Here is a 13114-nt window from a genome sequence, read left to right as displayed (position 1 = left end):
CACTTAGTTGCTTGAATAACAAAGTCTTCCGTTTGTGGAGTCACCTTTGTGCTGTCCCAGGACCTGCTTATAGGGGTGCGGGCTGTGATCCTACTGGGACAGTGTGAGAACTCAGCAGAAAGACTTCACGGGCCTGACCACTGAAGACAGGCCAGCGTTTGACTAGGGAGTTGGGGTGGGTACAGGCAGAACAGTCAGATGACCAATTTCTGGGTACAGTCTACAGGGAAAGGAGCCCTGGATTTCTTCAAAAAAGAAAGAAAAAAATGATCAGGATGGTAAGATAAGCCTTCTTTCAGCTCCTTACAGATGAGAAGCTGGTCACAGAGGCTGGGCAGTTCTGTTAAGGTTGAGGAGACTAGTTGGGGACATGGAAGGATGAGGATCAAATGATTTTGGCAGTTAATGACAGCTCCTTCAACTAGCACTAACACTCCTTTCAACATCATCCCCTCCTGTGCGCATCTCAAAGAAGCAGTAGACATGATGTACTTTCTAAAATACTGCTGTTTAATTCTGTAAAACACAAATGCTAGAGGCCCAGAGCAGCCTCTGTGACTGTATCCCCTGTGATGACCTGCCTTGGGCAAGGTCATCCTCCTCCCTGCTCTGCTAGGGAGAGGCCTCCGAGAGCTTCCTTATCGGTGCCCAAGTTGGAGCTGCTGAATCTGCTCAGATAGCAAGATTTCTGCCTTGGAAGCAAATGCAGTAGACTAGAAATGTTCAGTGCATACCTCTTTCTCGCCCCTGTCCCTTGCTCCTGGCCTGGAGAGCTGGAGTAGAGGTGCCTCTAGGTTGTGATTTGCATGTCTCCTGTCCCCTTCCAGTTCCTGGGGTCAGGGCTTTGGGAGACCTGTGACCTTGGCCCCAGATAAACTTCCTGTTGCCCCCTCCCCACCCCAATCTTACCCACACAACCTTGTTTTGCACACATTCTGGCTAACTCAGAAATGGATGGCCTCTCATTCCCTAACCTGTCTCAGCAGGAGGGGAGATAAAGCAGTTTGACCTTGGGGGTCTGTTTGAGAAGAAAAGGGCATGGGTGGTCAGGGAAGAGGCAGCACTTGGGTTTAGGGGGATACACATTGGGTGAAGTCTGCTCGGGTTTGTTCCCCACCTGCCCCAGGAGTTAGGGATTTCTCTTTATCTGGCTCTTTACCCAGTGGAAGCACTACAGCTGCTTGAAGAAGTAGCCTGTGGACTGCATACCCACTAAAGGGTTGGGACAGGAGAATCACCTTTCCCTCACTGTGACCTTTGGTTTCTAGTGGCACTGGCAGAGGAAAGGTAAGACCAGGGATTCAGGGAGGTCCAGAGAATAAGAACCAAATATTTCCAGGTGCCCCATTGTACTGTGGGCCAGAGGAGAAGAGATATACCTCCTGAGGTGGGGTAGTAAGGCCAGAGGTAGCCAAATGGACAGATCTGATCTCTGCTACTCCTCTCTCCCCCTCCCAAGGAGCTGGGCCCCAGCCCAATCTCCACATTTCTTATCTTCCCTGATAAGAGATAAGCTTTGGTCTAGCTCCCAGCACAAGGGCCCATCGTATCAGGGAAGATGATTCCTTGGGGAGCTGAAAGAAATGAAGTCTGGGGTCTGCTCAGGCTCTCTCCAGCTGAAGTGAGTGTGGGAACAGGGTCACTGTCTGCCCTCATGCCTAGAAGTGCCTGTTCCCTGGCAGAGAGCTGGAGAAATATTGCCTTCCTCATGGGTAGGAGGGAGGCCCAGCCCCTGAGTCCTAGTATAAATATATATTAGAAGGCCAAGGGCTACCAGGTCCCTACCTTGGTTTTCTGGTGCCCTTTGATGTGTGCGTGTGTGTATGTTAAATTATGTATCAGTAAAATGAATATAAATACTTTACCCTCCCTGGAGATGCAGGGAAGCTACAGGAACTAGGGTATGGGTGGGTGTACAGCCCCCAATTGGGAAGGGGCTGTGCACTGGGTCCCCCAACTCTCTTCCCATTGGCCCAGCCGCTCAGAGTCAACCATGTCTCAGGGAGAAGGCTGCATCCTTGTGGGCCTCTGGAGCCTTCTTTCAGACCCTTGGGGTTCACAAGAAGGAGCAGCAGCTGGGTCGCTTCTTCTGGGACTCCACGTAGTCTCGAATCTGGAAGCTGGGTTTGTCAGCCTGCTGCCTGGCTCTGTGCTTCAGCTCCCTTGAAGAGGAAGAAGCCATGGGCTGAGCAAGGAGCGAGGTGCAGAGCAGCCTCCCCTCTCCCACGGCCTGGGGCAAGAGGACCTCAGAATGCAGAATGCAGTTGAGCCCAGGGGCTGGGCCAGCGGCCAGGCTCACTGAATCCCCAGATGGTGTCACCCTGCCCTGAACAGTTCCCTTCCCTGCTCAGCTCTTACTTGGCAATGGCCAGAAAGGCTAACTCCACATTCATGCCCGTCTTGGCACTGGTCTCCATGAAGGGAACTCCGTACTCCTGCCAGGAAGAGAGTGTCCTCAGGGACAGCCTCTGCTTGCCCCCACCCATCACCCTGCCTACAGGCAGTCACTTACCCTGGCCAGCGTCTCTCCGTCCTCCGAACGTATCACCCTTTCACTGCTCACATCTGCCTGTCAAGCCCAGGTGGGTCACTCTGGGGAAGGAAGCCTTGACCCCAGCTGGCCCCTCTCCCGCCCACGCAGTCCCCACTTTTGCCTCAGGAGCAGGCGCTGCCCGCCCTCTGCTGGTGGCTTCTGGGACTGCGGGTGGTATGGTTAGCATGAGGCCAGGTTTTCCACCTGGGAAGGTACATGACCCACCTGGGAAGGTGCATGACCCACCTGGGAAGGTGTGGGAAGGCTCAGAATAGTTGGGGCCAGCCCTTTCTGGTCTTAGCTCTGCATCTGTGACCCTAGTCACTAGGATCCAATAAAGGCTGAGCAGCTGAGCAACCTTGGATCTCTGCAGTAACATCTGGAGCTTTCCCTGTAGGGGGCCATTTCCAAAGCTTCACAGGGCAGATGAAATGGGCTGAAGCCACCAAGTTAGGTCTGACCCCTGAACTGGCAACTGGAAAGAATATTTTGCTGGAAGGATGTGCAGCTAATACTCTCGGACAGTGATGAGGCCGGGTGCAGGTAATGCTGTGACAGTGGGAGAGGAAGTGCGGGGTGGGCTGACCCTGCCAGCAAGCCACTCACCTTGTTGCCTAGCAACATGATCACCACATCCCTCTGGGCATACTCATGAATCTCAGCGAGCCAGGCCTGTGGGAAAGGGTGAGTGGAGCTGCGCTTAAGCCAGTCCTTTCGCCCTTCCTTCTTCTGCCCTGTTTGATTATCCAGGGCTACTCACTGCCCTGCAACCACGAGGCCCTGTGCATCTTCTCCTCTGCATCCTTGTTTTGACCTCTCTGGTTTTGAGTGGCCCCAAACCACTCAAACTCAACTCCTTGTAGCTCAACTCCTTGTTCTATAGAGATGGCAGAGGCTTTGTCTCATAAATCAGTTGGTAGTCACCAGCAATGTCCTTTTGAGGATTTTAAGGCCACACAAGGGCTCAGTGATAAAAACAAATACTGTGATTGGTCTGGCCTATGGTGGCGCAGTGGATAGAGCCTTGACCTGGAATGCTGAGGTCGCCAGTTCAAAACCCTAGGCTTGCCCACTAAAGGCACATGTGGCAAGCAACAAGCAAGCAATGAACAACTAAACTGAAGCAACTATAAGTTGATATTTCTCACTGTCCCCTCTCTCCTTTTTCTGTAAAATCAATAAATAAAATCTTTTTTAAAATACTGTGATTGACTAGTAATGTCTGCCATGAGCATGGGTTTGGAGGTGGCAGTACGAGTGCCATGGATTTCCATCCTCTTTATAAGCTTTTTTATATCTAAATGTCTTGTTCTCCCAGTTTGCTTGTTAACCTCTTGAGGTCAGGGAGCACATGGAACCTTTACAGTGGTATGCACAGAGTCAGTGCTTATATTTGTTGCATTATGTCTTTTCTTCAATAGTTTGATTGTGAGGATAAAGCCCCTCACTCTGTCTGCGTGAGTTACCTTCTTGAAACCTAGGCTGAATGTATGGATATACCTTTCTGCTTGGGCTCTCCCCTTGGCCCCTGTGGGCCATTGTCCAGGGTGGAGCTGGGTACTTTCTGAACTTTTGCCGTGAAATGCACTCATGAATCACTGTCCGTGCTAAGCAGGTTGCAAAAGCACCTAACAGCCTTCCTGATCTCCATGCCCACTTGCCCATAAAATACCCAGCAGCAGCTTATTACTTCTGAGTCATAGCTCAGGTACATTTCGAAGGCAGCAATAGTCCATTTTCCAATCCCTTCTCCCAAAGCAGGAAGCATTCCTGAACTTCACAGGCCCTGTCTTGGCTGCTAGGGGTGGTGGATGGGGGGACCTACCCGGATGTTGTCGAAGGAGGACTTGTTGGTGATATCATACAACAGGAGCAAGGCTGTAGGGGGAGAGAGAGATCACACAGGGACTAGGGGAGGAAGAGTGGATGTCCCACGTGGGCTAGGGAGGAGCTGGAGTGAACGAAGGACTTACCTTGGGCATCTCGGTAATAAGCGTGGGTGACACTGCGGAACCGCTCCTGCCCGGCGGTGTCCCAGATCTAGGAGGTGATGGACGAATGGTCAGAAGGAGGCAGGTGCAGGGACTGTGGTGGGCAGATGAAACCCATGTGTACAAGAGATTGTGTGGGACGGTGGGATCTTTCCTGTTCTCATGGGCTTCTGTACAGCTGACAATGTCCTGCATGGTGATAGTTATCGAGTTCTCAAGCTTATTCAGTGCTGTGGCCTCTTTTCTAGCTCAGAGGTCAGGAGTGTCCAGCCTCCTAGGATGGATGAGACCCAGGAAATGGAAGGAGAGGGAGCAAGGCAAAGGCATTTGAGCTGCTTTTGCTAGAGAAGAAGATGCCTAGGAACTGCTTTTTCTGCAGACATCAAACACAAGCCTGTTGTTTTTTCTTGTGGGCGCAACAGGAAATTGCACGGGGCTGAGGGCAGGGCCAGGGCTCCTGTGGTTTGGATGAGGAGCAAGGGCAGGCCCCTCCACTCGCCACTCTCCCACACTGCCTCCGGTCTCACCTGAAGCTTCACCCTCACACCGTCCACGGTCACCACCTTGTTCTGAAAGAGAAAAGGGCAGAGGGAGGGGTGGTCGGAGCACAGGGGAGGCTTGGCTCCTGTGCTCTGCTGTCATCCTACTGAAGAGCAAACATCCTGTCCTGGGTGCTCCTCAGAGAAGGTGTGGTGAGCCTCAGAGATGTCTCCAGCCAGGTCACCTCATGAGGGCAGTGGGGCTCTGTCCCCAGATGCTCCTACCGAGGAGCCCCCTCTCCTGGGAACTCTGTTTTTTTTTATTATTATTCATTATAGAGAGGAGAGAGAGAGAGAGAGAGAGAGAAGGGGGGAGGAGTAGGAAGCATCAACTCCCATATGTGCCTTGACCAGGCAAGCCCAGGGTTTTGAACCTGCAACCTCAGCGCTTCCAGGTTGACGCTTTATCCACTGCGCCACCACAGGTCAGGCGGAACTCTGCGTTTATCACAGTATGACGGGAAGGGGAGCCTGAGAACCTGCCTGGTCTCCCCCTGGGGCTCAGCGGGTGGCGAGGGCTGGAACTGGGGCCCCTGCCCCTTCCCTACTTCTGTCTGGCTGTCCAGGAGCTCCATCCCATCCTGCCACCAAGCTCTTAGAGATGAGATGCCCACCAGCATCGCGGGGACTCCTCTAGCTGCTCACCAGTTCTCCTAAGTGGAGCTTCGTACCCCTCCTACTGTGGGGCACCCAGTCTCTGATGGACCCTCACTCTCCCGGGCCCTCTGGGTGTGCAGTGCTCGGAGTGCTCAGCCCAATGCAGACTTGTCAAGAAGGGATCCTCAAGGTGAGAGGACAGACCCTGGCGAGCTGCTCTCTCTCCACACCTGGCCAGCCCAGTGCTTCCACTTGGCGCAGTGCTGTGCTTCCTGGAACTACTGGAAACTGGTGGACTTCTGAGGCCTTGCCCGAGGGGCCCAGGCCAGAGGGCACTGAGGGCCAGGAAGCTCAGCTCACACCTCAAGATGTGTCTGCCTTGCTGGGGGCAGGACTTTAAGACTCAGTCTCTCAATTTGCATATCCTGTGTTGGGGGGCAAGGAGCCCACCAAGTTCAGACTCCTCAAACCTGGCCACCTCAGTGGGCCCTGGGGAGCAGCCCTTGTGCCCTCCTGGCAGAGAGCCACAGCCGTCCTGTGGAGCCAGCGAGGAGAGGGTGAGAGGGCAGTACCCCTGTGCCTGAGCCATAGCCCCTGGCTCACTGCTGGGAGCAGAGCCTGCAGCCACCTCACCCTGAAGTCTATGCCGACGGTGGCTATGAAGGTCCCGGACAAGAAGACCCCGTCTTTGAATTGGATCAGGAAACAGGTTTTCCCGACGCCTGAGTCTCCCAGAAGCATCACCTAGGAGATGGGGGCAGAGGCAGTTAATGGGGGAATTGGGACGCATTTCTGGGCGTCCAGGGAGAGAGGCCCTGGAAAGAGGGGCAGAGGGCAAGGGGGAGGATGCTGACGTCGCTGGGGTGTGTGCGGGGCATCTACTTCTGGAGAGCCTGCTGCTGCCTTCAATCTGCCTTCTTCCCTTCCACACTGTCACCTCTCAGCCTCTCCCTCTGACCCTCCTGTCCTCACCCAGTCTTCTGGAAGCTTGAGTCGAGACCTCAGCACCAACAGGCCCCAGATGTGTTTGGTGGCCCTAGAAAACCATCCCCTTTTCTCAGACACACTTGTCCCTGCCACACCATGCCCAGATTCCTCCCACTGTGTGTGCTCCAGCCATGCTTGTGCACATGCGTGGGCAGGGCTATGCTGCCTGGGGGCATAAAGGTTAGTATAGTATTGGGGACAGAATTCCCACCTAAGGGAGGCGTTAGGTTCTGATGGGGGTGGGACACCAACCTTTACGAAGGCATAGTCTAAAATTATTATTGTCTGGGTTCTTTGTTTTTGGTCACAACATTTATTTGGAAGTTCCTGATGACGTTTTATGTTCACAAAAAGGTTATTTGGGGCCTTGGCTGGGTAGGTGAGTTGGTTAGAGCATTGTTCCTAGATGCCAAGGTTGTGAGTTTGATCCTTGGTCAGGGCACATACAAGAATGAATCAATAAATGCATAAATAAGTGGAGCACCTAATAAACAAATTGATGTGTCTCTTCTCTTTCTAAAACTCGATAAAAGACATTAAAAGGTTGCATGGAGTAGAGAACTTTCAAATTTATACTGAGGTGGGGAGACATTGAGTCTGAAGCTATTTCAGCAAAAACCTCCCAAGTGAGACAAGTGGCTGTAAATTGGCATCACTGGGTCACTGCAGGGCAGGGAGTGTGGGTGGTGGTGTGTGTCCCACTCCTTTATTGCTTGGCCAGTCTCTGCTCATTTCCTCTGGGGAACATGGGGGTGAGGAAGAGGAGCCCTCTGTCTAGATATTCCTCAATATTGGAGAACAGAGGTCTAGACCTAATGCTGGAATTTTCCCAGCTGGCTGGTTAGATACTTAATGGGCTGAGCAGGGACTAGGTTTGAATTATTCTTGAGGCTCTGATTTTGACAAAGACTTTCCTGCTGTGCACACGGGATACTGGGATTAGCTAACTTTGGTGGAAAGGTGAGGGGGCTGAGCAAAAAGAGTATTAAGGCTGGGGTCCTGGCTTGTAAACGGCTTACTGGGGGACTTTAGGAAGACTCCTTAACTCTTCTGTGGTATGGTTTCCACGGTGACTATAAAAAAGGAGGGATACTTTCTTTGAGGTCTTACTATGGTTAATAGTTAATAATGTTGGCCACAAACCACCTGTGACTTCAGCAGAGTGGCCCAGGGATGCACTGGCTGCCTGTAGCCCCCATTCCTTCTGTGCAGCCCCAGGAGCTTCCACCAGGGTCCTCCCAGACTGTCGTGGACTCAGCCTCCTGGGGTCTGCCTGGAGCACACAGGCTGGTGGAGGCCACGGGCCAACTCTCCACAGCCACTGCTTGATCCAGGGGACATATAGAGGGGCTGGGGAGCCCTCTGTAGCCTGCATTGCTTCTTGGCTCCTGGGTCTTGGCCCGCTGTAAAGCCAGCAGCCAGGGCCAGGGCCACCATCAGAGCAGCCCTGCCCATGCAGGTTCGCATTGGATTCGGACAGTCGGTAAAGAAACAGTGGAGCCAAAATGTGATGGGCCATAGTCTTTAATTCTAGCTTGCACCCAGCGGGCAAGTAAAAATACACACTGGGCTCCAAAACCCAATCACATTCAGTGCTCACAAAGCCACTGACTTATCCGAGTTTCCTAGAATCAAAGGTTTCTAGCTCACCAGACTTATTCACCTCTGTTCCCCATCTCCTTCTTTATCCCAGATACAAACTCTACACAAACTGGCATCTCACTCAGTACTCCGCCATCTTGGCTGCTTCTCCTGGCCTCCTCCACGTGGCCTTTCTCTGCTCTCCTCTGCTCTCTCTTCTAATGATAATCTCAGGAACCAAGAGCGGGCAAGCCCCCGTTCTGCCCCTATTTTATAGTGTAGAAACCCAAACTCTTAATCCAATATACAAAATAGGGAAGTCTCTAATACAAAGTCACTTCTCTGAGGCATGATTGGATTGTACCACCCCACATCAAAAAAGGGTGGGAAAGGCTTAATCCCAAAACCAAGCCCCAGGCTACAACGATCCTGCCTGCCCCCAACACACATTAATATCACCTGGGCAAAGGCCTCCACCTGGGCAGCATTATCTTTAACAAAGTGAGCATAATACATTTTATCTGCCCAACACCCGCATGAAGGAGGGAAGGAGGGTGAGCCCCTGTGTCCTTTACAGATCGCAGCCGCCTAGAGTAAACAATACCAGCCAACTGCCAAGCCCAGCAAGTCCACTACACACAAACAGGTGCCCAGCCTTGCCATCTCCAAGGCAAACAGCCCAGCTGGCTTGTCCAGCAAGGAGGTCAGGCGGTCCCCACCAGCCTGGGGGCTGGCCCTCAGCAGTTTCCCTCCCACTAAGGCCCAGGGGCCCACTTCCTGTGGAGAGCCCACACAGGACGCCTATCTCAACGGCTCTGGGGCTCTGCGCCCAGAGGCGGGTAACTGGCAGAGTGGTTTCCCCTGAGACAGTGGGGGTGGAGGCCCCAGGTTCCTAGCTAGAGTGAGCTCCTGCATGTGAGGAGGAAACTAAGGCACAGCCAGAGGCAGGTCTCTCCCAAGGCCCTGCAGAGGGAGACAGGACAGCAGCCTCACTTCTCCAGCTGCCGGCTTAGAGGAGTGGAAGCTCGAGGTTTCCTCAGCACCTCTTTCAGAGTTCCTGGCTCCTGCTCGCTCCCAGGCCAGGCAAGGAGGGCAGACAGACCAGTGTCCACTGCCACTCACCTGCTTCTGCACAGGGCCACCCTAGAGGGACGAGCCCAAGAGAGCTCCCTCACACTCTCCCAGGTGGGGGACTTGTGACTAACCACTAAGATCTTTCTCAGGTTCCAAAAATTCCGAGGTGGGCCTGCATCCTGGCTAGCAAAACCCTCCTGGAAGAACACGCGAGGCAGTAGTGGGAAGGGAAGAAGTAGGTCTAGGAGGCAGCTGGGAAGCAAAAGTATTTCCGCCTAACGAACTGGATGTCAAGTTTCGGCCTAGAGTTTATAAGCTGGAAAGAGGGCATTAACTGGAAGGTGCCCCGCCCCCAGGGGGCGTCCCCTCTGTGAGTCCAGGCATCCCTATTTCCTAGCACCCCGGGTGCCTGCGTCCTGGAGAGTTAACCCTTTTCAAGAAGCATGGGGGTCCCGGGGACTCATATTACTCGGAGTGTGGCAGAAGAAAATTGGGTTGGGGAGTCACTTCTGAGCTTCCTCTCCCAGCCTTGGTAGCGCCAGCCCAGATCCCTAGAGGTTGGGATGAACCTCGGGACTGCGTCTCGACCTTCCCTCTCTACTCTGAGACATCCGGCTGTCTGGGGGAAGGGCTGAGTCCAACGCAGACATAGCCAGAAAGGCTCTTGGTTCCGGGAGCCCCAGGGTCTCAGGGCGAAGGGCACAGGAAGGGGTGGCCCTCAGAACCCGGTGCACAGAACCCGGTCACAGCGCTGACGCAGTGCCCACCCACCTTGCGCGTGAGATCGTAGCTCGGACTGCAGGGTGGGGAGAGCTGAGGGGTCTCGCCATCCTGGGCAGCGGCATCAGGCGTGCCCGTCATTTCCCTGGACTAGAGGTGAGCTGGAGCCGGTGCCTCGCGAGGGACAGCGCAGAAACAGCTCTGCCTTAGCTCCACCCACTCCTTCTATCCTTCACTGCCCTATCCCGGACCCCGACAGGCTCCTCCCTCTGTCCCGCCACCCTAGCGACACCGGTGGGATCTGGCTGCCCCGCCAGGGTGCACCGGACCGTAGGGTCAGCGCCCGAGGGTCAGGCGGGCCCCCTAAGCAACACTGACCCGGCTTCCTGCTCTGAGGGCATGGGCCACATCCATTCCTAGGACTGGTTCCCTAAAGTCGCCAGCCGTCAGGGTTAAGTTCCCACGAGTAGCGGTCCCTGCCTCTCTGCGGAAAGTCTGGCATCTTTGGGACCAGCGCACCGGCGCCGGGGTTTCCGTTGTCGCTACTCAGCATGGCCAGCAGGCGGCGCTCGAGCTTAGCAGCGGGCGGTCAACAGGTGGCCATGAGGGTGGGGTAGCATAGAGGCTGGGCCGCCGCTGCCCAGCGCCGGGCTGAGTTTGAAAGAAGGTATACATTCTGAGGAACCCGCCCAGGCAGTTTCACTTTAATTAATGCAGCCCTGCCCGAGGTCATGTAAATAAAATTTTATTTACCCATCGTTCCTCACCGTGCAACAAGTGACCCCTGGTTGGTTGGTACTCAAACTTTGGCCCTTTAATGTAGATCACCTCTCATTTCTCCCTGACCTGTTGGGCTGCCTCCAGAATGTCCCACCACGGCTGCCTTCCCTGTGCAACCCTACTAATCCAGGCACTCCTGAAGGCACGGTTGGTCTTCTTAAATGAGATAGGGATGCCTGGACGCACAGAGGGGACGCCCCCTGGGGGCGCCTTTGGCAATTGGTAGGCCTTAAACGTTTGGTATCAGATGAATTCATTAAGCTGTAAATCATTTTGATGGCCAACAGATATATGAAAAGATGCTCATCTTCTTTAGTTATTAGAGAAATGCAAATCAAAACTGCAATGAGATACCACCTCACACCTGTTAGACTAGCTATTATTAACAAGACAGGTAATAGCAAATGTTGGAGAGGTTGTGGAGAAAAAGGAACCCTCATCCACTGTTGGTGGGAATGTAAAGTAGTACAGCCATTATGGAAGAAAGTATGGTGGTTCCTCAAAAAACTGAAAATAGAACTACCTTATGACCCAGCAATCCCTCTACTGGGTATATACCCCCAAAACTCAGAAACATTGACTTGTAAAGACACATGCAGCCCCATGTTCATTGCAGCATTGTTCACAGTGGCCAGGACATGGAAACAACCAAAAATCCCATCAATAGATGACTGGATAAAGAAGATGTGGCACATATACACTATGGAATACTACTCAGCCATAAGAAATGATGACATCGGATCATTTATAGCAAAATGGTGGGATCTTGACAACATTATACAGAGTGAAATAAGTAAATCAGAAAAAACCAGGAACTGCATTTTTCCATACGTAGATGGGTCATAAAAGTGAGACCAAGAGACATTGATAAGAGTGTGGTGGTTACGGGGGGAGGGGGGAGAGGGAGAGGGAAGGGGGAGGGAGAGGGGCACAAAGAGAACTAGATAGAGGGTGACAGGACAATCTGACTTTGGGTGATGGGTATGCAACATAATTGAACTTTAAGATAACCTGGACATATTATCTTTGAATATATGTATCTTGATTTACTGATGTCACCCCATTAAAAATAAATACAATAAAAAAAAATCATTTTGAGCAGAATCTCCAGGGATCCCAGGAACCCTGCAGCTCCTGACGGCAGAGGGTAGTGCATCTGGGCTGCCACTAGCGGAGTCCAGCCTACCAAGTGCACAGCGCAGTACAAGGAGGAGACCGACATTTTCCCCTGCCAGGACTACAAACCTCTTTGTAAATGAGCCAGTGTGTCTAGGCCCTGGTCTGCGATACGGCCTCAATGTGGCTTCTATCTCGGGCTGCTCTTGCAGCGTGTAGGGTCCCCTGGGTTTGTGTCCCAGCTGAGGAGCAGGGTATGTGTCCGTTTGTGCTCCCAGGTCATGTACTTGACCCAGATGTCCCCAGGTTCTGGCCTAGGTTGCACCCTTAGGCCCTCACTCAGTGTAAGCTGCCCATGGGTCGGTCCTGAGGTGAATCAAAGCTTCCTGATGCTGACTGGAGCCCAGCAAATGGCGAGGCTCTGGTCCAGCCTGAGGAGAGAAGGGGAGCTGGCCTGTCCTGTGTCGGGCTGCTTCTGGCTCTCAGTTTAACCACACACTTTCTTCCTTCTCACAGGGGAGTTGCTTTGGTTTTCCTACCAGGCCAGTGGCTAAGTTGAGAGCTGCCAACCCTGTGCATCTGTGGAGTACGGATCAGTATGTGTGTGCCCATAACCACCCACACTCTGCTTTGAGTCTGACAGGTGGGAAGATGGATGTGGAGTGGGCGAGGAGACCTGAGTGTGACCGTGAGGGTACTGTGTACCTTGTGTGCCGAGGGGGCAGGTGTGAGGGTACCGTGTACCCTGTGTGCCGAGGGGGTAGGCTGGGCGTGGGCCTTGGTGGGGGACGCTGGCACCAGGCGTTCTGGTTCACTTCGTGGAAGGCTCAAGGGGCTGTCAGGGCAGCCTCGCCCTCCTGGGACTCAGCTCTGCCCTCCAGAGCCCAGCTGCCCCCAGCAGCGGAAGAGCCCAGCTGTTTCAGGTCAAATCCCAGGCTCTGGACCCTGGCCAGGCTCTCAGTCCAGCTTCACTTTGAAGCCCTGTCCATTGTGGGCCCTTGCTTTCCTCTCTGTGACCCAATTGGCAAGTTCAGGTTTTGGGGTTCCCCTTCTCTCTTTCTATAAGTGAGACTCTACTGTGTTCTAACCCCAAGTGTGGCTTCCCAGGGCTGTGCCCTGCTTGGTCCCAAAGACTGCTCTCTCAAACATCCAAGCTGCCCAAGAAATGACATTGGCTCTTCCCCAGGATTCTGGAG

At 53.4% G+C, this 13114-nt stretch overlaps 1 protein-coding gene across 5 annotated transcripts in view; it reads right to left on the bottom strand.

Annotated features, from left to right (window-relative positions):
- Nucleotides 1-489: 489 nt before the first annotated feature.
- Nucleotides 490-13114, bottom strand: part of RAB37 (RAB37, member RAS oncogene family) — a 77377-nt gene continuing 64752 nt past the window's right edge. Inside the window, exons 1-9 of one of the 5 annotated variants that reach the window (XM_066235123.1) lie at nucleotides 10401-10454; nucleotides 6294-6404; nucleotides 5052-5093; nucleotides 4507-4573; nucleotides 4359-4411; nucleotides 3140-3205; nucleotides 2513-2569; nucleotides 2359-2435; nucleotides 490-2162 (exon numbers count right to left, since the gene is read on the bottom strand). In XM_066235123.1, coding sequence (XP_066091220.1) covers nucleotides 2057-2162; nucleotides 2359-2435; nucleotides 2513-2569; nucleotides 3140-3205; nucleotides 4359-4411; nucleotides 4507-4573; nucleotides 5052-5093; nucleotides 6294-6404; nucleotides 10401-10436 — 615 coding nt within the window. In that variant the 5' untranslated portion in view covers nucleotides 10437-10454 and the 3' untranslated portion in view covers nucleotides 490-2056. Of the gene's footprint in view, nucleotides 2163-2358; nucleotides 2436-2512; nucleotides 2570-3139; nucleotides 3206-4358; nucleotides 4412-4506; nucleotides 4574-5051; nucleotides 5094-6293; nucleotides 6405-10073; nucleotides 10279-10400; nucleotides 10455-13114 lie in introns of those variants that run through there. The other 4 variants (XM_066235121.1, XM_066235120.1, XM_066235124.1 and 1 more) reach the window with 4 other exon arrangements.

The sequence above is a fragment of the Saccopteryx bilineata genome, chromosome 6 (assembly GCF_036850765.1).
Source record: "Saccopteryx bilineata isolate mSacBil1 chromosome 6, mSacBil1_pri_phased_curated, whole genome shotgun sequence".
In the NCBI taxonomy this organism is placed as follows: domain Eukaryota; kingdom Metazoa; phylum Chordata; class Mammalia; order Chiroptera; family Emballonuridae; genus Saccopteryx; species Saccopteryx bilineata.
The sequence above is the reverse complement of the archived record's forward strand: the minus strand, read 5'-3'. Positions and strand labels throughout refer to the sequence as shown.